The sequence below is a fragment of the Ovis canadensis genome, chromosome 17, assembly GCF_042477335.2.
Source record: "Ovis canadensis isolate MfBH-ARS-UI-01 breed Bighorn chromosome 17, ARS-UI_OviCan_v2, whole genome shotgun sequence".
Taxonomy (NCBI): domain Eukaryota; kingdom Metazoa; phylum Chordata; class Mammalia; order Artiodactyla; family Bovidae; genus Ovis; species Ovis canadensis.
The window spans coordinates 18,722,831-18,747,685 of NC_091261.1; the positions used below are offsets into that span (position 1 = coordinate 18,722,831).

The 24,855-nt window shown below is 38.0% G+C and overlaps 1 protein-coding gene across 1 annotated transcript in view; it reads left to right on the forward strand.

The window, feature by feature from the left end:
* The window catches only part of IQCM (IQ motif containing M), a 522,664-nt gene that overhangs the window by 292,647 nt on the left and 205,162 nt on the right, over window positions 1-24,855 (forward strand). Inside the window, 2 exon segments of the mRNA XM_069558325.1 lie at window positions 6,927-7,071; window positions 13,855-13,989. Coding sequence (XP_069414426.1) covers window positions 6,927-7,071; window positions 13,855-13,989 — 280 coding nt within the window.

Genomic DNA, 24,855 nt, shown 5'->3' on the forward strand with positions numbered 1-24,855 from the left:
CTTGGTCTGGCCTTTTCCCGTTGTCCAGGCTCATCACATGACACTTCTTCGTTATTACCCTGTGCCCCAGCAAAGTCCAAATAATTTCATTCCCTGTTTGATTACTATTATTTTATGTGTTAATGCTGACCTTACAGAGTGGATTACTCTTCCTCCCTAATTTTCCAATAAACTCCAATTCTTTCTTTAAGAACTTAAATGTCTACATCTAGAAGAAAAGCTATGACCAAGATAGATGGCATATTAAAAAGCAGAGACATCACTTTGCCAACAAAGGTCTGTCTAGTCAAAGATATGGTTTTTCCAGTAGTCATGTTTGGATGTGAGAGCTGGACTATAAAGAAAGCTGAGCACCGAAGAATTGATGCTTTTGAACTGTGGTGTTGGAGAAGACTCTTGAGAGTCCCTTGGACTGCAAGGAGATCCAACCCCTCCATCCTAAAGGAGATCAGTCCTGAATATTCATTGGAAGGACTGATGCTGAAGCTGAAACTTCAATACTTTGGCCACCTGATGCAAAGAACTGACTCACTGGACTCATTGGAAAAGACCCTAATGCTGGGAGTGATTCAAGGTGGGAGGAGAAGGTTGAGATGGCTGATGGCATCACTGACTCATTGGACATGAGTCTGAGGAGACTCCGGGAGTTGGTGATGGACAGGGAAGCCTGGCGTGCTGCAGGCCGTGGGGTTGCAAAGAGTCAGACACGACTAAGTGAAGTGAAGTGAACTGAACTGAGACCCCTTCTCTGGTCCATCAAGCAGAGCTGATTCCTCCATTTCTGGTCGTTATTGTGCAAGTCACTCTGCATTTTGACCTTTTGTTTAGATGTCTGTCATGGACACTGCAATCTGTATGACCTGTTTGGGAGTACACACTTTTTTTATTTATAATACCACATATTGTTTTGACACATAGAGTCTCTCTCATTTTAACTACATTCACTTATTTGCTGCTTTTCATGTTTATTTACTTGTTTGTGTATGTTTATGTTGTTTTCTGTCGTGTCTGCTACTATGTTCAATACCTAGAACAGTGCTTAGCGTGTGACAGGTACTCAACAAATGACTTTTTGAATGAATTAATTAATACAACAAAATATAGAAGTTTGTCAGGGCACTAAAGATTCATATATATATAAGATGTGTATATAAGCATGTATAAATAAATATAGCATGTCATATGCATGCATTATACATATGATAATGTAATTCATGTCCTACTCTTTGCAACCCCATGGACTATACAGTCCATGGAATTCTCCAGGCCAGAATACTGGCGTGAATTGCCATTCCCTTCTGCAGGGGATCTTCCCAACCCAGGGAGTGAACCCAGGTCTCCCACATTGCAGGTGGATTCTTTACCAGCTGAGCCACCAGGGAAGCCCAAGGACACTGGAGTGGGTAACCTATCCATTCTCCAGGGGATCTTCCTGATCCAGGAATCAGGAAGAACCAGGGTCTTCTGCATTGCAGGCGGATTCTCTACAAGCTGAGCTACCAGGGACGCCCAGTTATATCATAATTTAACTCAATTACAGCAGTTCCTAATGTTTACCACCATCCATAACATTTGGGACAAAATAGGTCTAGAAAACTTAGAGAGCAGGAATGGGCCCAAGATGATAATGAAAGGGAGAGACTGACAGAGAAAAATTTTAATTTCTATATGGAAGTAAAATTTGAAATGAAAAGAGTGAGAAGCCTTTCTGAAGGATCCCAACAAATATAAACTAGATTGTTGACTTCAGTTTGGTTATAAAACTTGTTACAGTCATGGATTTTCTTTTCTATTCCACCATTGGTATGCTACTTTGTATATTGGATGGCTGCTCTGTTGATATAGTTAATGTTGTTTTGCTCATTGTTGAAACGCTTGTATGGCAGGCCGGTAATGCATACGTAGTCCGGTTCCAGGGTTGAGCCTGTGTGCAGGGTTGCTGTTGGGGGAATTCTTGATAGACTCTCTGGTCTAGAGGCCACAGCGTATCACTGGATAACTGTCAGGACTGTGGCAATCCCTCCACTGGGAAACCTCCATAGTCATATTGTTTGGCTGTCACTTCAGAGCTTATGACTGTTGACAGTATCTCCTAGAATGTCACTTTAAGGTACCTCAAGAGACTAAACAATTTCTATCTTTTCTGTGAAATACTCCAGATTGGGTTTATTTAGAAATAATGAAGCAGCATTTTATTTTATCAGCGATAAGGAGACTACAGAGATTGCTGCATTTAACTATCAGCATTATTTATTTCCAGGCTTCCTAGGTAGTACAGTGGTAAAGAATCCTTCTCCAGTGCAGGTGATGCAGGAGACAAGGGTGAGATCCCTGGGTTGGGAGGATCCCCTGGAGGAAAAATTGGCCACCCCCTCCAGTATCTTTGCCTGAAAAATTTCACAGAGAAAGGGGCCTGGTAGGCTACAGTTCAAAGGGTCACAAAGAGCTGGACATGACTGAGTGCCCAAGCACGCATGCACAAACAGGGAGAACTATATTAATATATTCTAGAATACTTTAAAAAATTGATCATAGTTGCTATTTACTTGACCTGATTTCTTGCCTGGTGCACAGAGCAAATAGTCCAGACAGAAATGGAGGAAGTCTCAGGTATTTAATAATGAGAACTTAGAAGGACCATTTAACCCAAAGGCCTCTGTCTGGTATGGGAGTAGTCCCACAAAACTGAGATCTGGAGGACGAAGAGTAATTGTGTTTTGTCTGGGAAGTGTGTTTTGTCTGTGTAGACTGGGAAGTTGAGAGAGTGTAGGCCCAGGGAAAGAAAATATCAGTGGCCTTAGGTGAGACAGAATATTTGGAGGGCTGGTTGGGAGGACATTGGCAATACAGGGACATGAAGATAGGAACAGATGAACAGTGTTCTTAAAACCACACTAAGGAGTTTATGCTTAGTGTATCAGAATGGATGACTTTAGAGGAGGTGAATGATGTGGAAGAGATTTGCTGTTTTAGCAAAATTACTGGCTCTGGATGATGAATTGAGTAAAGAGAATGACAAAATTAGAGAAGGAACCACTAGTATGCTTATTCAGTAATCCATGGTGTGTGAGTGTTGACTTGGGGTACAGCTGGAGAAATGGACAGGAGATAGGGTATTGAAATTGATTGGACTTGAAGATGAGGAAGTGGGAGGAGTCAATAATGGTTCTGAGGCTATTGTCTTGAGCAACATGACGAATGGTTGTGAAATATAGAACTTAGGAGGAGTGAGTAGGAGAGGTGGAGGGAAAGGAAGGGAGGTAGAGTCCATTTTTCAACACTGAGCTTCAAGTGCCTCTGCAACATCCTTGAGACGTCTAGGAAGCAGTTGGGTATATGAATCTAAAGCTCAGAAAGATGACTGGGCCACAGGGAAGCATTTGGGATTCATGAGAAGTTCTAAAACTTTTTCTACTAACACACTTGAAGAATACAAAACTCTCCCACACATTAAATGGTTCAATCTGGCAATGATTATCACTTTATCTCTGAGAAAGCTCTTTCTCCAGATGCCTGCATGGCTTTCTTACTTCATTCATGTCTCTGCTCACTGTGACATTATCAAAAACCTTGCCCAATACTACCCTATTAAAAACAAACAAACAAACACTTACTCTGATCATTCCTATTCTATTAAAAACACTATTGTTCTTTGCACTACTTACTACCATGTAATACATATTTGTTCATTGGATTATCGTCCCTTCTATCAGGAATTTTTTATGTTCATTAATCTAGTGCCAAGGTGTAGAATATTCAGAGTTCATGTTTTTGAATAAATTATTTTCAACACAATGGAGGAGGGGTGAGAGGATGTACAATTTTATTCTGCTCCCCACCCAAGGATGCCCTCCTGTACTCTGCCTTCATCCATAGATTTGAGAATCAGTATTAGTGGTACTGTCTAGAGCCATTGGAATTTATGTCATTGTCCAGAGAGTATATAAAGTAAGGATAGTGAAAGTGAAGTCGCTCAGTTGTGTCCGACTCTTTTGACCCGTGGACTGTAGCCCACCAAGCTCCTCCATCCATGGGATTCTCCGGGCAAGAATACTGGAGTGGGTTGCCATTTCCTTCTCCAAAAGTAAGGATAGAGGCATATAAAGATAAAAGTGAGAAAGACCAATGCTCAGAGGGGAAGCCAGAGGTGAGGATTTCACAAACAATGAAACAATAGCTAGAGACATATGAAGAAAACTGAAACGTGTTAGATCAGGGAAGTTCAGGCATGGTGTGATAAAGAGGGTCAGGTCAGTTTTCCCAATGCTTCTAGGAATGAAGGCCTAGGCAAAAATGGGTAGAAAATGTGAACTAGTGCTTCACAGTAGAATAAATATAAATGGTTAGTAAACATGGTAAGAGGCTACTCTTGCTAGTAATCAAAGAAATTGAGTACCACTAAGAATCATATAGTAGTGGAATTAACTAAACAAGAAATAAATTCATTACTTAGAAACAAAAAACATGATTGTATCAAATACAAAGCAGACTTTTATTTGTTAAAAAAAATTAATCCTGATGTATGATAAGCATGATACATTTACAGTTTAAGTCAACATGGATTGGAAAATTATAATCGAAATTTGCATTGTCTATTATTTAAATATTTCTGTTGTATCAATTTGTACATTTTTCTGATTAATTCTGTCTTCAGAAAAATTTAGGAATATAGTGAAAGATTTGCATACTGAGATGACATGGCATCGTAACTAAGGCATATTTCTGTGCAGAAGGCTGGCAGAGAGGCATGCTATAATAAGAAGCACACAGATGGACGACTGCCATTTTCTCTGACCAACTTCTTAACCATGAAAACCTCCTAGGTAGCCTTCTGAATGCCTCAGATCTGAGAAGGGTTTCTTCATGAGATAGGTTGTGTCCACAAAAGAGTATTTATTAAATTTGGAGGAAAAAACACTCAGCTTGGGTTTGGTGACTGCCCAAACGTTCCCTCTCCCTCAGCAAATGTCACCATTCAACTAAGCAGCACTCTAAGCAGGGACCTTTTGGTTTATATTCTAAGAATACAATTAAAACAGTGCTTGATTCTTTATTTAAGCAAGAGAAACTTATTGACAGATTTAAGCGGAAAGGTATTGAATAAAATTTTGGGCAGAGGTCTGAAGAAGTAAGCTCAGAAACATAGAGGAATGATGAAGGTTAGCCTAGATAGCTCCCTGGACTGCAGTCAAATCCTACACAAATTCTGATGCAACCGCTGAATCCTGTACTCCCTCCACAAATGCCACCCTTGGAAAATGGATATTGTGCCAAGGTGACTCTTCCAGACAAATAGATTTCCCACTGTTTCCCTTTTAAAAGCATTATTAGTTTCTAGTCAAAACCTGAGGCTTGTGTAGATAATGGATGAGGCTTTGTCACATGTCTGCATCCTAGCAACAGTGGAGGTTTGGTTGTGAGCATCTGATTCGTGGCTTCAAATCAAAGGACAGGAGCTCTGCCTTCTACTAAGATTCACATGGTGGGGAGTGCTTCTAAAGTGTGACCCATTCATTATTTAAAACAAAACAAGGCAACAACAGCGAACAAAGTGACAAAGCTCTATTGAACAAAAGGGAGACTAAAATTACACATTGGAAAATGTAATTAAATGTTGAAAGACAGTAGCAAACATTAAGAATCTGCCCAATTCTGATGGAATTCAGGTGGAAGGAGAAAAGGAAAGTAGTGAAATTATGCTAATTTTTTTTCAAGTAAATCAAGAAATATTATTTCATTGAAAATTTTGACAAATTAAGAAATATAGGCTTAAACATAGTATCTAAAAATGTCAGAGAAGAACCATAAAACTAAACAAAAGTGAAGAAAAATAATAAAACCAACCTTTAAAGAATCACACAAAACAAAATAAATGACAAGAGCAAGAACAATCGATCATAAGTGTAATAATAAATAAACTAGGAAAGAACTAGAACAAAAATGTACAGAATGGGTGAAAAATAAGAAATTCAAGTAAGAGGACTATAGTATATAATTAAAAGTGTGGACTGTGAAGTATCCTCGTTGTGGATTTAGAACCAATTCTGTAATTTACTAACTATAGGACCTTGGGAAAGCTAAAGATTTTATGCTTTAGGGTTTTTATTTGTGTAATAGTATGCAAAGCATATCAAAGGAAAGCAGACTCAGAAGAAATTTCATGAACTTAAATAGATTCCTAAAAATATAATGAAAATTGGTGAATGAAGTTTTTAATTCAAGAAGTCAAGAAGGAGAAAAGAAACCTTAAAAAAGGAATTAATAAAGATAAGTAGAGAAAGTAATGAGCTAGAAAATATAAAATGTAAAAATAATTGAACGGATAAATAAGATGGAACTGGTTATTTAGAAAAAAATGAAATAGATGAATTTTTATACTTTTTTAAAAGTTTATTTGAGTAGAATATAGAAAATGTGCATACAGAAAAATGTAGTCACAGATAAAATACAAGCTGATAGAACAGGTATGTACATATGATCAAACCTGAAAAAATCCAGTGAAAAATAGGTATAACACATAAATATACAGTTTCTGAAAGAAAGAAGATATAAGGATTTGAGCACCCAGAGTGGACAGAATCATCCATTACAGAGTAATGCCTTAATAAAACTTTTTTTTTTCTGTCTAAGTGGGCTACATATTATAGAAATCTCTACACCAACCTAGGAAGCTTCTATGAAATTATTGAATACTGAAACTTCTACGTTATGGCAAGCATAAGTATGTGATGCCAAAGCAATTCAAAATGATGTTCTCTAGATTGTACCACTCTATGATGCAGGTACTTTGCTAACCTTATTTAGAAACATAAATAAATGCTCTAAGAAACTGGGTGAAATAGATGAAATGAATAGGACACAAGCAGATTCAGTATAAATAACAGAAATATATAAGGAGTTCAATTGTTTATATTGCTATTTTATAGGCTTTCTATCATGGACCAGATTTGAGGACAGTTATAAATATGTACTGCAGACAAATCCATCGTGTTAAATATCGACTTGGTCTTTGGAGGACAAGACAAATTATAAACCTCACAGAGTTGGAGGAATGGATGGACAGAAAAAAATGTGAGTGATGCTGTCCTTTCTGATTTGATTTTAGGTTTGAAATTTATTTAACCATTAAAACCATACATATAATTACCCATAGAAAACACAAGTAGACAATATTTTTATTGTTGCAAGCTATTTGCATTTTAAGGTGACATATGAGGATTAATATTAGGATTCCATTTTGGCTGGAAAAAAAAAAAAAGGAAATTTAAAAGGAAGATAGCTGAAGAATCAGATTTCAGATGGAACATGAACCAGAGTAGCTCCAGAGACCTAGGGAGCAAAAAATAAGGGGCCATCTCTTATTTGCCTCTGGGGGGATGCAAAAGATGCTATCACTTTATGACTTTTTATTCTTGAGCTTTAAATTTAAATTCTAGGGAGAGAACTCCTGGTTGGTTTAGCATGAGTTATATCTTCAACACCTTGCCTTGGTGTAGGACAAAGAAATTTGATTGGGAGTTGCATAGGGGCTATATTCACTGGAGGGAGGGAGGAGCTCCCAAAGGAAAAACTATGTATTTATAACAGAATAGAAGTTCATGGACACTGAGGAGATGAAACAACAGTTTTCCAATTTCTATTTTAATTTTCAGAGGTCCTGATTTTTATTATATTTAGTATTGCTTAGGATTAGGATGAATATTACAGTTTGTTTCTTGATTTAAAAATAAATGAAGACTTCTGGTTTTTGCTTTTGCATGTAAGGAGCTTGGAGGTCATCACTCCAACTTAACAACAAATAAAAAATCTGAACAGAGTAAAACATCAACAACTCTTCTTAGGCCTTTAAGAGAGGGGAGGAGGATACAGGACAAACTGGAAAGACAGGCTTGCAAATACAGGCAGTCTCAGGTTACCAGAGCAGAGACTCATGAGCAGAATCTGATGTGGGAACCAGCACTTGGTTAAGAAAAATGACTGTAATTGACAAATGGCTGCTGGCTCAATGTGGACAACATTGAGTTAAAAATTCCAGGAGGATCCAGTCATAAATGGACCTCCACAGTAGTGTGATATTTACCTACAGAAGCTCAATCAGATTCCCAGGATAATTATGAGAAAATGAACCATTTTGAAATATGCCAGATCACTCTGTTCTTCTTAATAAGGCCTGCCTTCAGGGAAAACTAATTAACCAGAACCTAACCTGTTGGTTATTAGCAGAGCCTAATCAAGAATACACAGAACTGTACAAAAAAGATAATAATAATGATGTGATCACTCACCTAGAGCCAGACATCCTGGAATGTGAAGTCACGTGGGCCTTAGAAAGCATCACTACAAACAAAGCTAGTGAAGGTGATGGCATTCCAGTTGAGCTATTTCAAATCCTGAAAGATGATGCTGTGAAAGTGCTGCACTCAATATGCCAGCAAATTTGGAAAACTCAGCAGTGGCCACAGGACTGGGAAAGGTCAGTTTTCATTCCAATCCCAAAGAAAGGCAATGCCAAAGAATGCTCAAACTACTGCACAATTGCACTCATCTCACACGCTAGTAAAGAAATGCTCAAAATTCTCCAAGCCAGGCTTCAGCAATACGTGAACTGTGAAATTCCATATGTTCAAGCTGGTTTTAGAAAAGGCAGAGGAACCAGAGATCAAATTGCCAACATTTGCTAGATCATCGAAAAAGCAAGAGAGTTCCAGAAAAACATCTATTTCTGCTTTATTGACTATGCCAAAGCCTTTGACTGTGTGGATCACAATAAACTGTGGAAAATTCTAAAAGAAATTGTAATACCAGACCACCTGACCTGCCTCTTGAGAAGCCTATATGCAGGTCAAGAAGCAACAGTTAGAACTGGACATGGAACAACAGACTGGTTCCAAATAGGAAAAGGAGTATGTCAAGGCTGTGTATTGTCACCCTGCTTATTTAGCTTACATGCAGAGTACATCATGAGAAATGCTGGACTGGAAGAAGTACAAGCTGGAATCAAGATTCCTGGGAGAAATATCAATCACCTCAGATATGCAGATGACACCACCCTTATGCCAGACAGTGAAGAGGAGCTAAAAAGCCTCTTGATGAAAGTGAAAGAGGAGAGTGAAAAGTTGGCTTAAAGCTCAACATTCAGAAAATGAAGATCATGGCATCTTGTCCCATCACATCATGGGAAATAGATGGAGAAATGGTGGAAACAGTGTCAGACTATTTTCAGGGCTCCAAAATGACTTCAGATGGTGATTGCAGCCATGAAATTAAAAGATGCTTACTCCTTGGAATGAAAGTTATAACCAACCTAGACAGCATATTAAAAAGCAGAGATGTAACTTTACCAACAAAGGTCCAAAAAGTCAAGGCTATGGTTTTTCCAGTGGTCATGTATGGATGTGAGACTTGGACTGTGAAGAAAGCCGAGCACTGAAGAATTAATGCTTTTGAACTGTGGTGTTGGAGAAGACTCTTGAGAGTCCCTTGGACTGCAAGGAGATCCAAACAATCCATCCTAAAGGAGACCAGTCCTGGGTGTTCATTGTAAGGACTGATGCTGAAGTTGAAACTCCAATACTTTGGCCACCTCATGTGAAGAGTTGACTCATTGGAAAAGACCCTGATGCTGGGAGGGATTGGGGGCAAGAGGAGAAGGGGACAACCGAGGATGAGATGGCTGGATGGCATCACTGACTCAATGAACATGGGTTTGGGTGAACTCCGGGAGTTGGTGATGGACACAGAGGCTGGGCTTGCTGCGATTCATGGGGTAGCAAGAGAATAGGAAGGCAAGCCACTTAATGAAGGAAAATATTTGGAAAAGAAATGTCTAAACAGGAACTATTATCCAGAATATACAATGAGCTCTTAAAACTCAACAATAAAGTTAACAACTTGATTAAAATATGGGCCAAAGGTCTCAACAGAGACCTCAGGAAAGAAGATATACAGAAAACAGTTAAATGCATGGAATAATTCTTCACATCATTTGTTTTCAGGGAAATGAAAATTAAAACTAAAAGAAATACCACTACACATCTATTAGAATGACCAAAATCCAGAACACTGACAATACCAAAATGCTGATAAGAATGTGGAGTATTATTTCACATTGTTGGTGTAAAATCAAAACAATACAGCCATTATGAAATACAGTTTGGTGTGTGTGTGCTAAATTGCTTCAGTCATTGTCAACTCTTTGTGAGTGAAGTAGCCCGCCAGGCTCCTCTGTCCATGGAATTCCCCAGGCAAGAATACTGCAGTGGGTTGCCATGCCCTCCTCCAGGGGCCTTCCTGATCCAGGGATCAAACTCACATCTCTTATGTCACCTGCATTGGCAGGCAGGTTTTTTATCATTAGTGCCATTTGGGAACCCCTAAACATGCTTTTATTATGCAATCCAGCAATCATTCTCCTTGGTATTTAGCCGCAGGAGGTTTATATTCACACAGAACCTGCACATGGATATCTATGGCAGCTTTTTTGTAATTGCCAAAGCTTGGAAGGGCTTCCAAGTTGTCAACCTACAGTAGTAGGTAAATGTGTAAATAAACTGGTACATCCAGAAGATGAAATATTTCATTTTAAGGAGAAATGAAGCAGTCATGAAAATATATGGAGTAAACTTGACTGCATATTATTAAGTGTAAGAGGCCAATTTGAAAAGGCTACATACTATATGATTCCAACTACCAGATACTTGGGAAAAGGCAAAACTGTGGAGAAAATGAAAAGGTCGATGGTTGCTAGGGGTGGCTTGGGGTGGGAAGAAGGATGGATTAGCAAGCACAGAGCTTTAGGACCATGGAACTATTTTGTACATTATTCCAGTGATGGATACACAAACCCAAAGAATGTACGCAACACCGAGAGTGAGCCATACGGTGAACGATTGACCTTAGTGATCAGGATGCATCAGGTCAGCGTAGGTTCATCCTTGGTAACAGAGGCACCACTTGGTGCATCCACTGGTAACTGATAATGAAAGTGAAAGTGAAAGTGAAGTCGCTCAGTCGTGTCCGACTCTTTGCGACCCCGTGGACTGTAGCCCTCCAGGCTCCTCCGTCCATGGGATTCTCCAGGCGAGAATACTAGAGTGGGTTGCCATTTCATTCTCCAGGGGATCTTCCCAACCCAGGGATCAAACCCAGGCCTCCCGCATTGCAGGCAGATGCTTTAACCTCTGAGCCACCAGGGAAGCCCCTAGGGGCAGGCAAATTATGCTTGAGTGGAGATAAAGGGCTTAAGAGAAATTTTTGTACCTCCATCTCAATTTTGTTTTCGATATAAAACTGCTTTTGTAACTTTTCTTTAAAAAAATTTGAAACAGTAATAACAAAATGATGTGAGTAAATATTATTTAATCAGAATCAGCAACTTATTGCCTTATAATGTAAAGATGCTACATTTTTGATACTTTTAGCTAGTCATAAAATGTTTATTTTACAGTGGACTGTAAGTTCCAAGAAGACAAGGACTGTGATTGTTTTGTTCAATAGCACACACACACTATTAACAAATACCAGTTTATCAGAAGGGCTCGAAAATATTTTTGAGAGAATAGATTTCATTAACTTTATTAATTATGCTAAAGTTATGTATCAAAAATATTTACCAATAACCAGAATTCTTCAAGCTAGAATGCCTCACTTTCTGTGGCTGGAGGTTAAGGAAGAAAGAGATCAGAGAGAGAAAAAGAGAGATTCTAGCCATGGGACTCTGATCAGTTCCCCCCATCCAGCAGCTTGGTTTTCAGGGAAAAAAAAAAAAAAAAGCGTGAAGGAGCAAAGCGTTTGAGGGATGGAAAGGCAAAAAGAAAGAGAAAACAAGTAAGGGAGACAGAGAAAGAGAAAACTCTTTGCTCACTGAGAAACTACAGAGGGACCTCCCTGGTGGGCCAGGGGCCTAGGGCTCTGTGCTCGCGATGCAGGGAGGTGGGTCCCATCCTGATCAGGGAACTGCATCCCAAGTGCTGCCGCCGAGAGTTCGCCTGCCTCAACTGAAGATCCTGCGTGCCACAACCTAGATCAACGGCCCCTCATGCTGCAGCTAGGTCTGGGTGCAGCCAAATTAATTGATTAAATAAAAAGAAACTCCTGGGACTCCATTTACTTAAAAATCCTTTAAAATTTGAGAGGGAATACTATCTTATTGGGGAGTTGATCCCAGGAAATATTGTTAGTAGAATGGAGAGATGAGAAGAGAAGACAGAGAAGAGAATGCAGGAAGAACGTAAGTGCATTCTCCCCCAGAGAATGTGGGCAACCAGAGCTTAGTCCCTCTAGGGAACAATGGAGCCATCTTGCCACAAGGGCTGTGTTTATCCACCGACTCCCCCAGGGCCACTCCGAGAGGAGCCTTGCTTCCCTGGCACTTTTGACTCACTGCACAGGTGGCCGGAGTAGAGTCCTGCAGCCAGAGGGAGCCCTTCGGCAATGAAATGTAGGTGCTGGCAATTTAAAAAGTCAGGTTAGTTTGCACAGACATGTAAGGGACAAGGCAATATGAATGGAGAAAACATAGCAACTGTTCTAGTTTGCTTGTTTGGATATAGAGAGACAGTCATAGAGATACTTAATAGACATTTATGTTTATTTTCAGCTGTGTTTCAGAATCTGGAATAGCCACTTGTATTCAGGCAATGGGCTTCCCAAGCAGTGCTAGTGGTAAAGAATCTGCCTGCTCCATGCAGGAGACCTAAGCTAGATGCAGGTTCAATCCCTGGGTGGGGAAGACCCCCAGGAGAAGGGAATGGGTACCCACTCCAGTATTCGTACCTGGAGAATCCCGTGGACAGAGGAGCCTGGTGGGGTATGGTCCATAGAAGGACATAGACTGGTCGCAGAGAAGGAGAGGACTGAAGAACTTAGCCTTTACAATCACTAAACATTTCTTGACCTTGTTGATATCTCAGGACTGTCCACCTCAACCGACTGGATACATGAATGGATTGAAAATTGAAGTCCATATTATTGATTATCAGGATGATATATTCACTTAGAAACCACTCTGGTGCCTTTTGGAGCCCATATTTCAGAGCTAAACCTATATTGAGCACAGACCTTCTCATCTTATAAATGTTGATTAACAGTCAGTTTCAAGGGGTTAATGCATATACTTCAGAATGGAGACTCAATTTAACCTTTTTGAAAAGAAAAAATGGAGAACTACGCTTAAAAATCATGTGTGTTAATTCTCTTGGGCATTATCTAAACCTTGTCTAACATCAAGTATGGTAAGTAGGTGAGGGATGGATCAGCTGAATGGTTTTCTGGGGAAGTCTTGAGCCAGGAGTCACAAAAAACATTAAAATAGGAAGTAGAAGTGCATGATGTCAGCAAAAGGTAGACACCGTAAGGGCAAAATCAGCAGTAACGTAAACAGTCCAAAGTGGAATCACCAAGTAGTTAAAATATGGGTAGAAGTCAAAAAGAGATGAAAAAATCGGAAATCAAAAGTAATGATAATAAAAAAAAAGAAATGATGAAATACATCAACAAAAGTCAGGTCCCCAGAAACCCTGCGCTATGTCTTATGATGTGGTTTGAACAGTGATGTTTGCAGAGTCTATGGATGACTATCCTGTAAACCTGAGTGGAGGCTGCCTGTGTTCTCTGTGGGAAAGCAAGTCCAGATTCCCTCCTGTGGGCCTGGGGAGGGAGACACATGCCCACTTCCTCTCCTCACCCCCACCAGGAGGCTGATCTGGTGCTGTGCTCATCACTGAGGCTTCTACCAGACATCAGAATAAAACTGGACTGAAAGTATTTTTAAATCCCAATGATACTTTCAGGTGGGGAATATACTTGATATATTATTTACAAAGAAAATATTTTCTAATATCTTTTCCTTTGTAGTCTATGAAACAATGTTTTCTAAAAGAGAAGATTGGCAAGGATTAGAAAGAAGTGAACTCCTTAAGTACTTCAACGATTGTGGTCATTTCCCAACCCACCAGCAAATTGATGAGGTTTGGGACCTGGTCCATAGAGGTAAGTCGTTTTCATTTCTTTTTTTTTGTTTGTTTGTTTTTTTTTCCTTCTGGTTTCTCCTCCCTTCTTTCTTTCTTCCTTGTTTTCCTCCCTTGATCTTTCCTATGTTTCTTCTCTTACTTTCTTTCAGTTCAGTTCAGTTCAGTCACTCAGTCGTGTCTGACTCTTTGGGACCCCATGAACCGTAGCACGCCAGGCCTCCCTGTCCATCACCAACTTCCAGAGTCCACCCAAACCCATGTCCATTGAGTCAGTGATGCCATCCAGCCATCTCATCCTCTGTTGTCCCCTTCTCCTCTTGCCCCCAATCCCTCCCAGCATCAGGGTCTTTTCCAGTGAGTCAGTTCTTCACATGAGGTGGCCAAAGTATTGGAGTTTCAGCTTCAACATCAGTCCTTCCATTGAACACCCAGGACTGATCTCCTTTAGAATGGGCTGGTTGGATCTCCTTGCAGCCCAAGGGACTCTCAAGAGTCTTCTTCAACACCATAGGTCAAAAGCATCAATTCTTTGGCGCTCAGCTTTCTTCACAGTCCAACTCTCACATCCATACATGACCACAGGAAAAACCATAGCCTTGACTAGATGGACCTTTGTTGGCAAAGTAATGTCTCTGTTTTTTAATATGCTGTCTAGGTTGGTTATAACTTTCGTTCCAGGGAATAAGCCTCTTTTAATTTCATGGCTACAGTTGCCATCTGCAGTGATTTTGCAGCCCAGAAAATAAAGTCAGCCATTGTTTCCACTGTTTCCCCTGTTTCCCCGTCTATTTGCCATGAAGTGATAGGACCAGATTTTTCTTATAAATCCCGTTTTTCAAATTGTTAAAACCTAATGTTAATATACATATGAAAGAAGGTTTAAATAACAGGTTAAGAGTTAATACAGTATCAACCTAGAGGGGTTGATATTAGAGGGTGGGATGGGGAGGGAGACAGGAGAGAGTTTCAAAAGGGAGGGGACATATGTATACATATAGCTCATTCATATTGAGGTTTGACAGAAAATTACAAAACTCTGTAAAGCCGTTATCCTTTAATAAAAAATAAATTAAGAAAAAATTTACCTTTAAAGGAGTGGCGGAGATGATTTTAGCTTTTAAAAAGCTTTTAATGTATTTTTGATACAGTATGTTATATCTGAATACATTTAAAACCACCATATTTTAAATACTGATGCTACAATGATTTCTCGTAAATAAATTTGGTACAAAAAATATAGTCAAGTTTGAATGTTTAAACATTATAATTATTGCCAACACAATAATATTGTTTCTTAACAGTAAGCCAAAGATAGCATGCATTGTATAGGAATATTTAATAAGTTAAATGGAGCAACATTTCTCCTTTCTTTATATTGGTAAGGAAATTGTCACCAAGGTGTGGGAAGTCTCAATGAATTTTTCTTAACTCCTTTCTCAACATTTCTTTCTACGTCCACCCTAATATTTTGGCTTTCTACCATGTTTAGAGATGATGAATGAGGTGCCCAAAATGTAATTGAGAGGAAAAGGCAAACAAACAAAACAAAATATTTCAAGATCTTTTTTTCTAGTAGAGGAGAAGGGCTCACATGCCAGTAGGAAGGTATGATTAATGTTGGAGTGACAAGGTGGAAGCTCCATTGTGGGCTGAAGTCCTCTTTGTTAGTTCCTAGTGTAAATTGACCTAATACTTTACCTATGTATGGGCTTTGTTTTGCCACTGTCGCGTTCTTAGTACCCAGAAAAGTTTTCTAGACTCTTGGTAAATTTGTTCGCAGACTGGAGAAGCATCCAGGTCACTTTGAATGTTTGAGCAACTTTTTCCCACTGACAAAGACATTGAGCATTTATTATAGAAAATCTGAGAATATAGAAATACATAAAATTACTAATAAATAGCAATTAACATTTGATATTTATAATTCCCAGTCTCTTTCCTTCACATAGAACATTTTTATGAAAATTGGAATTTTCTACATGTTGGGCTCACTGGTAAAGAATCTGCCTGCCAATGCAGGAGACATGGGTTTGATCCCTGGCTGGGGAAGATCCCCGGAGAAGGAAATGGCAACCCATGCCAGTATTTTTACCTAGAAAATCCCTTGGAGCCTGGTGGGCTACAGTCCATACGGTCACAAAGAGTCTGACACAACTTAGTAACTGAGCACACTCGTGTTGCAAAATCTACATTTTTTGCCTAACAATACTCGTTAGTTCCCAAGCCATAAATACCTTTTACAGCATTATTTATGACTGAGTAATAACTCTATCATAAAGGAATTCTGTAAAGCATTTACTATTATACAGTTAAATTCTTACCATTTTTCTTTATAATAAATAATAAAATTCAAAAAGTTGAATGCAGCGAAGTAGAATCAACTAGAGATTTCAGAAACTTATTCTGATTAGTGTTAGTAATTTAAAATATGTTTTTCTTCAAATTAACTTTCATAGTGGTATTTTCCTTTACTAATTATTTTAGAATGTGTCATAGAGGCTTAGGTTTAGAGCATGGCTTAGTTTTAGATTGCCTGGATTTAATTCCTGACTTCATCACTAATTAGCTGTATGTCTTTGGACAAGTTACTTATCTATGCTATTTCTTATTTTATTAATATATGTTTAAAGCAAGATAATACTATCAAAATAGTTGGGCTGTTGTGACTTTTAAATGAAATAATTCATGTAAAACTTGTGGATCATTTTAAGTACTAATAAATGTCTATGATTATTATTATTATTAAATAATTCTTTAGTATACTGATATAGTTATGAAAATTAACTTTCATAATTTTTTAATTTTGAAGGTTTTAAAATATTGAGCCTAATTGTTGAATGACTTATTTCTATAGATATTTTTGGATTGAATGTCATCCATTGGTTTCTACCCATATCATTTCTTGATTATCATAATTACCTGTGTACTACAGGAGATAATGCTCATTTATACTCATTTTACAGATGAGAGAACTGAGACTTAGAGAGTTTTTAAAGCTCACTAGGAGAGCTGAAACTTTAACCCTGTTCTCTTAAAATCAAGTTCAATGCTCACTATGTGGAGTAAAATTTAAAAGTTCAGTATTACAAAAACATAATTAGATGGATGATTAAAATGTTCTTGACAGCAAGTACTTCCTTTTATTGATCTTTCACAAACTAAATAATGCCTTATGATATAGCAGGTTTTCTGTAAATGTTTCACTCTATTAAATTTCTTATTAAAACTAGAATTTTCAAAAGAACAGTTAGCTTAAAAACATACTCTTTTTATTATAATGCCTAAAATTGGGAAACTTTCCTTTATAGAAGAAGCCACTCTAACATAATTTAAAATATATATCCAATTATGTTGCTACATCTGGTTAAACAATTCTAGTTCATAAGAATCATTAGTTTAGAATAGAGATATTCTAAAATAATAGAAAGAAAACCAAAAATTTGTGGGAAATGGAGCTAGTGTTTTCTGCTTGCTTCTGGTAAGGGAATCTGATTTTATGCATTTTGGATTGTCAGTCATCTTCATTCATACTGACTTCTTTGATTGTGGATAATAGCTCCAGATGTGCAACCTACACATTTTTTCATCCAATAGCATATTTCATCAGCTCATGTGTACATAATTCAATTGATTAACTTCTTCAGTGTATGACACCAAGTAGGTCAAAGTTTCAAAACTGTCTTTGCGTTCAGGTATTTTTAGCTTTTTTTTTTTCCATTTTTTTTTCTTCTTATCACTATGGTAACAAAAATTGTAACTGAGGATATGATTTTTGTCTGAAAATCTTTCTTTGGGAGAATGAAGCAACTTCAGACTGAATGTAGAGGCTGATCTTGAAAGCTGAAGACTATGCAGAGATGAGAACCTTTCCTTGATGTTTATTTACATCTCAACAAGTGAAACTAGGAACAGCAGAATGACATATATTAAAGAAAATAATACATTATATTCTCACGTCTGCCTAAGTTTTAGAAGTTTGAACTTGGAAAAGTTTCCAGCATTTTCTCAACATGAGAATAGAAACTTTAGTTTGTTTTCAGTGATTAAAATTACCTCAATAATGAAGACAAGTCCACTGTCACTGTGGAGCCCTAGATGAAAAGTCTTAAAACCTAAGACATTCTCTGCATCTGAAGAAACAATGGTCTGAGGTAGGATATGGATTATTTCAGGCTCCCAAGTTGGTGGCAAATTGTAACTGGTCCTGGGCCCCCTGCTCCTTAGGGCACAGCTTGTTCACTAAAAGCAGACAGCACTGGATTTCCTGTTATATTTTCAAGATATGACTTTATTTATAAACTGGGGATAATATAATGATTTTCCCCTATTTCTTTTTCATATGAGCAAGCTCTTTAGCAATAAGATTTTGATTATGCAGAAAAGGAATTAAAGAGGATTTTAAAAAGATAATAGCTAGTAAGAGTATTCTAGGGCCAAAGAAATTCTAATGATGAAAGAATGAAGAAGTATCAGAAGTAACGTGCTACAAAAACCTTATTTTAAATAACTTCTAAAAAAGAAATTTAACACATTAGTAGCATAAAGCTTTTTGGAAATACAAACTAAAGCCAAAGATGAAATGAAAAATACTAGAAGTTTTATGTTTCAGAATGACATGTGGCTACTGACTAGAGGGTCGCCAGGTCTTACGGAGATCTCTTAGTGTACTGTAAAGGTTGGGGAACGTGTCTGGCAATCTGTCTTCTTTTTATATAATAAAAATAATCCTTTTTAATGTAATTTTATACAATAAAATAGATATACTATATATTTATGTTGCTAGAACAAATCTCAGGCCATGAGCTCACTGCTTCTCACAAGGAGTTCATTTTTATTTCTAACCTCCATCTGTCAAACTTCAGTTTCAATCTATTTGGCTTTTGAATTTCTTTTTATGAGATTGTGACCACATAGCAACTGAGGGCTATGTAGCGAGCGACATAGCATGTGGGCTGTCCTGACCAACTGAGCTGCAGTTTATTTCTTATATTTCCTATGAAGTGTGTTATGTACACTGTTAATGCCCATGGATGTTGACTTTTTTCTCACCCCTTCAAGTCAATTGAGCTTCCTTTGACGCCTTGTTATATGGAGAAAATAATTCTCATTTTGCACATGTTGATATTGGTCAGGTCTTCAGATCCCTGTCATCATCTAGTTGAGTAGAGCCTGTGACCTATATAGGTCTACATTTATTCACTAGAGGAGGACAAAATGCTCAAAAAATGCAGAGGCAGATAAATAAGTATAATTCCTAGCACAAGATCGCATTATCAGGAATGAAGCACTAAAGATGATTTAGGCATGTGGTCACCATTAGGAAAGCCTGGCAGCTATGCTGACTGAATGACAGGAAGACTTTCTAATATCACCTCCCCTCCACCAGTGACTTCCCTGAATTGTACCGCCATGACATATTTTAGCGATTAAGAATTTTGTTATGCAACACTGGATAACTTGAGAAGTGTTTGATGTTTATCCCACCTGCTCTGATGGGTTTCCTGCTAACGTCTCATGAATCTACAGACTCTTTCTGTGGACTACAAATATATAAAGGTTTTGTCAGTGGTGTCTATAACCCTTTTGTAGCAGGATGCCATTTTTTCCCCTGGTATTTTAGTAGGTACTCTCTAATGCTTTCAGCCGTGTGAGAGGTAAAAGCACATTCTCTTATCCAATGGATAATTTCCGGTGCAAGTCATACAGTGAAAGGAAATTCATTAGAGCATATTATATGGATGCCTTCCTTAGTTGAGACGATCCAGAATTTTTTTGATAAAATCATTGCAAATATTGTTAACAAACGTCTTTTGAGTTCTTAACATGGGCTGTGAAATGTAATATGGTTCAGAAGTCTCAGTCTCCATAATAACTGGAGGGACATGCACATGTTTAACTAGATAAATACAGTGTTGTAAATGCTTATACATTCGCATATATATCAAGTGCTAAGATGATACTGATATTAATTATGGCTAAAGTTTGGAAATCAGGGAAAGTTACAGAGTGTACTTAAGACTTGAGAGCATCACTGTAGGATGTGTTAACAAGGTGATAAAAAAGACAAGGTTTAATGCATAAAGGATTGTACACAAAGAAAATTAGAATTTACAGGACTGCTGGTAACTCTGAATAGAGGAGGCATGTGTCTGCTGGGTGGGTACCGGGAGAAGATATGCTGTTACTAAAACTGCTGAATAAAAAAAAAGATGCCAGATCATTCACTGAGATCTAGTTGGACTGTGGTTGCTTTTCCCTATAGGATTCTCCTTGTTTTATGTCCCTTATCCACCTGTCATCTGCCTATGGGAAATGGTTGTTTCCAAATTCACAATGCAAATTAGATTTTGGTTATAAATCAGTTACGTGACAGTAGGAGCTATTTAAACACTCTCCCCTAGAGCTCAAATACCCTCTGAAGAAACTAGAGACCGAACCCTAGGGGCAAAGAGCAGTCCTGAAACACGTGTCACCACCTTGCTTCAGCTACCTAATCCAAGCAGCTGCTCCTAAAATTCCTCCTGCTTTCTCCTCTAAAACTTTTAAAAAGATGGCTCTTGACATTTTGTCTCATCTTACATTATTTAACATTGCTAATGCCTTCTATCTCTTCATCCATGGCTGTGCAAAGCCTATGCAATCCTGTGCTAATGATATACCCTGAGCATGATCATCACCTTTGGAAGGCTTGTTTCCCCCTCATTGCTATCCTGCAGTCATGTGAGTTGTTACTCTAATTATTAGGTTACCCTAACTAACCATTCTGGGTTTCTTTGAGTCTTTTATTGTTTAGGTTGAAATATTTGTACTATTGTTCTATAAGCTGCACAGAGAATCTGATTAAATTGTGTAATAGTACTTAACACCAGCTCTTCTTCTAAAGCCTGTTTTCTTTAAGTAGAAAAAAACCATCTTTAAGAAACAACAGGAACAGCAGGGGTTGGAGAATGGAATAACTTCAATAAAGGTATAATTACGTTCATAAGTCTGTTTGAGAGCAAGGCTTTAGGTTTCTTTTGTTAGATGACTGTTTATTAAGATTACACACCCAGTCGTCCTAACACACAGAGATCCACCAACAAGCCTTTGTTTTATATGATTGAATTACTGTAATATCAGGAATATAAATTCCCTGGTGAGAGCAACTTTGCTCTGCAAGGCTCTGACAAATGAAAGAAACATTAATATAAAATATTTCATCAGAAATTCATGTGAAATGCAAAATTTTATGATATAGTATAATTAGTCCAACATCATAAACATGGTATTCAAGAACTTTTTTTTTCTGGCATGTCACTTGATCCAGAATACTGTGATTTCCCACAGTGAAGTAAAAACTTTGAAAGGACTTAGAATGGTTCTCAGACCTTTACAGTCAAGTAAGTTTTACAGTTCTCAGTTTACTTCTTAAGTCTCCTTTAGGAATGAACGTTTTCTAGCATTTCTGAATAAAGCTTTCAAAAAGAATTAAGCTCTGCTCAGTAAGGCACCATGATACTGCTATGATGTGAAGTCTATCACGCTGATCTAAGTTATAAGTATTATTGTAATGAAAGCTTATGATTCAGATTCATAAAACCAAGCTTCTTGCAGAATGCTGTGAGTTTGGCAGCTTAGAGGCCAAAAGTTAATGCTAAACGATTGTTTCCTTAAACTTTACTTTAGGTATTATAAGCCCATCAGAGTTTCACTTTGGTATTTCTGTTTCCAAAATTTAAACTTCTGCGACTGCTGCCATGTTGAAATCAGCATGCCAATACTGTTGTGTGGAAGTGTTGTTATTACTTTTTTAATCAGAGTCATGTTGGCCTGTTACGCAAGATGCTTATAGAGCAAGCTTCTTTTACAACATCTTTCCAGGAATCTTATTGTAAATATGTCATGTTTCTATTCTTTTGAAGTATTTCTGCCAGTTATTCTGTATTTCCCAAAGCTTATATATTTTTTAGTATGATGAAGGACCAAAGCATCCTTTTAGATGAGGTCGCTTAGTGGTTTGGATAGAGAGGACTTGATTTTCATATATGTCCTTGAATGCACTTATAATCCTTTGTGGTAAAAATAGGAACACATATATAAGCACATTTGTATGGGATGTGTATAATAGTTAGTAACTCTCACCAGCACTAATAACTGCCTACAAAAAGGCAGATAGTATAATCTCCTCTTTCTCTTTATTTTTCGTGGAGTTTAATTCATAGTACCAATCGGAGAGAACATAAGTTTAACTATACACCTACAGTTTATTGTGCATATTTTCTAGCAATTGAGTTTTGCATTTAATATCAAACAATCACTTCATCTCACAGCTCTTTGCCAAGGTTTCATAACATATTCATGTATTTAAATGAGTTGTAAAGTGAATGCTAAATCTTTTGATTGTAAGGAAGTTAATGTACCCAGACTTTCAAAGTAAGAAATAAATTTGAATGGATTAAATGATAATCCCTATAGCTTTCACTTTCTGGAATTCCAAAGAATTCGTTGAGGAGAGAGAGGATAAAACTGTGACTGCTATGCTGGACCTGCACTGTGATGCCTGTGCCGTGCAGGTGAGCCTCACCTTGGGTGACTGGAGCCAGAAAGAGAATGGGAACACTTGTGTTGCATTAACGTCCCATATCAGCTGACTAATTTCTAGCAGGTAAATCTTAATCTGCCCTTGGAAAACCAGTTCTAATTATTGTACAGAATAAGGAGTAGTACAGCTTCTCAGGAATGAGATGATTGTTAGTATAACTACTGCATACCTCTTGCTGATGGCATACTTTTGTATTTTTGGAGGACACCTAGAACCAATCATTGTTTGGAATACTCCTAATGCCATGGTTCTCCATGATGTTTCAGTTACAGTAAAAGACAAAGAGGCCTATTACTATAACTACCATATTCTAAATGGTTAGTCTGCAGATGATAACCATCTCCTTAATACCCACTTGCAGGACATAGCATTTGAAATATCTTGAAGATTTTTTTTGCTGTTTACTTCCAGTGGTTTTATGTTCTCAGTCTTCTGAAGGTGCTTGCATGAAACAGTTTTCATGATCTTGATTTCTCATTTTCTAGAGTCTTCATTTCTAGTGTTTGCATTCTGATAGCTACTTAATTACTTCTTGGGTTGTAACTAGGTTTTCTTGTTCCTTGTAATGTCTTTCATCTTTCTTTTTAGCCTCTTACTCTGTAATCACATCTTGCTATCTTTTTGGCTCTTAGATCCTTTCAATAAATCTGCATCCCCATGGGGACTTTCAACCCCGTAAATTTTCCTCTGTTTACAGTATTGATTTTTGTTGTTGTTCTGTCCATTAAGTTGTGCTCAACTCTTTGTGACCCATGGATTGCAGGCTCCTCTGTCCTCCACTATCTCCTAGAGTTTGCTCAAGTTCATTAAGTAGGTGATGCTATCTAACCATCTCATCCTCTTCCACTTTGTTCTTTTGCTGTAGATCTTTCTCAGCATCGGGGTCTTTTCCAGGAGTCGGCTCTTTGCATCAGGTGGCCAAAGGATTGGAGCTTCGGCATTAGTCCTTCCGATGAATATTCAGTTGAATTCCTTTACGATTGACTGGTTTGATCTCCTTGAAGCCCAAGGGTCTATCAAGAGTTTTCTCCAGCACAATTCAAAAGCATCAGTTCTTTGGCACTCAGCCATCTTTGTCATCCAAGGCTCACATCCTTGTATGTGGCTACTGGAAAACCACAGCTTTAACTATGGAGACCTTTGTTGGGAAAGTGATGTCTCTGTTTTTTAATAATCTGTCTAGATTTGTCATAGCTTTCCTTCCAAAGAATAAGTGTCATTTAATTTCATGGATGCAGTCACCATCCTCAGTGATTTTGGAGCCCAAGAAAATAAAATCTGTTTCCTGTTTTCCCCCTTCTATTTCCTATGAAGTGATGGAACCAGATGCCATGATCTTAGTTTTTTTAAAGTTGAGTTTTAAGCTAGCATTTTCACTCTTTTCTTTCACCCTCATCAAGAGGCTCTTTATACAGTATTCATAACCCCAGAGATTTTTGTTTTTACCTTTCTCGTTACTCATCTTAGATTTATTCCATGGTACCCATGCATCCTTTTTAAACCTCCTTACCCTCCTCAGACTTATTTTCCAAGAGGCTGGATCTGGTAGAACCAACTTTCTGCCTAGTTCATACAGATAAACATGGCATGGCTGGAGAAAAATATAACTATGCTGATTTATTTCACTTTCAATTTCTGATCACGAATGTCAAGTGGACCCTCAGAAATGCCAAGCAGTTTTATTCCACTTTTCAAGTTAATTAAGACTCCTCCTCTCCTTGATTAATATTGCACATGAACTTGGCCCTCCTCAAACTTTAAACATCTTCCTCCTTTCTATTCATGACCTGTCTCTAATGAAACTGATAGAACAGACACATTAGAAAGGACTGCCTTATCTTCTAACCTCCCAACCCATCAGGCTTCCAGCATTTTCAGCCTCAGAGCCTGCTTTTCTTCCTCTTACAATGGATGAACTTTCCTTTCATCCTTTCTTGATCACAGTATTCTGTTATCTCTGACTTACTCAAGGATTTTACTCCTGCCTTGACTTTCTTGGGCTTCACTGGTGGCTCAAAAGGTAAAGAATCTGCCTGGAATGAAGACCTGAATTCGATTCCTGGGTCAGGAAGATCCCCTGGAGAAGGGAATGGCTACCCACTGCAGTATTCTTGCCTGGAGAGTTCCATGGACAGAGGAGCCTAGAGGGCTACAGTCCATGGGGTCTCATAGGGTCGGGTATGACTGAGTGATTAACACTTTCACTTTACTTTCTTGCTCCAGATTATTTTCTGTCTTACCTCTTTCAATTATTCTCCCTGTGAGCTGTATCTTAAGAGCATACAAACATGCTAAGAAATTTTC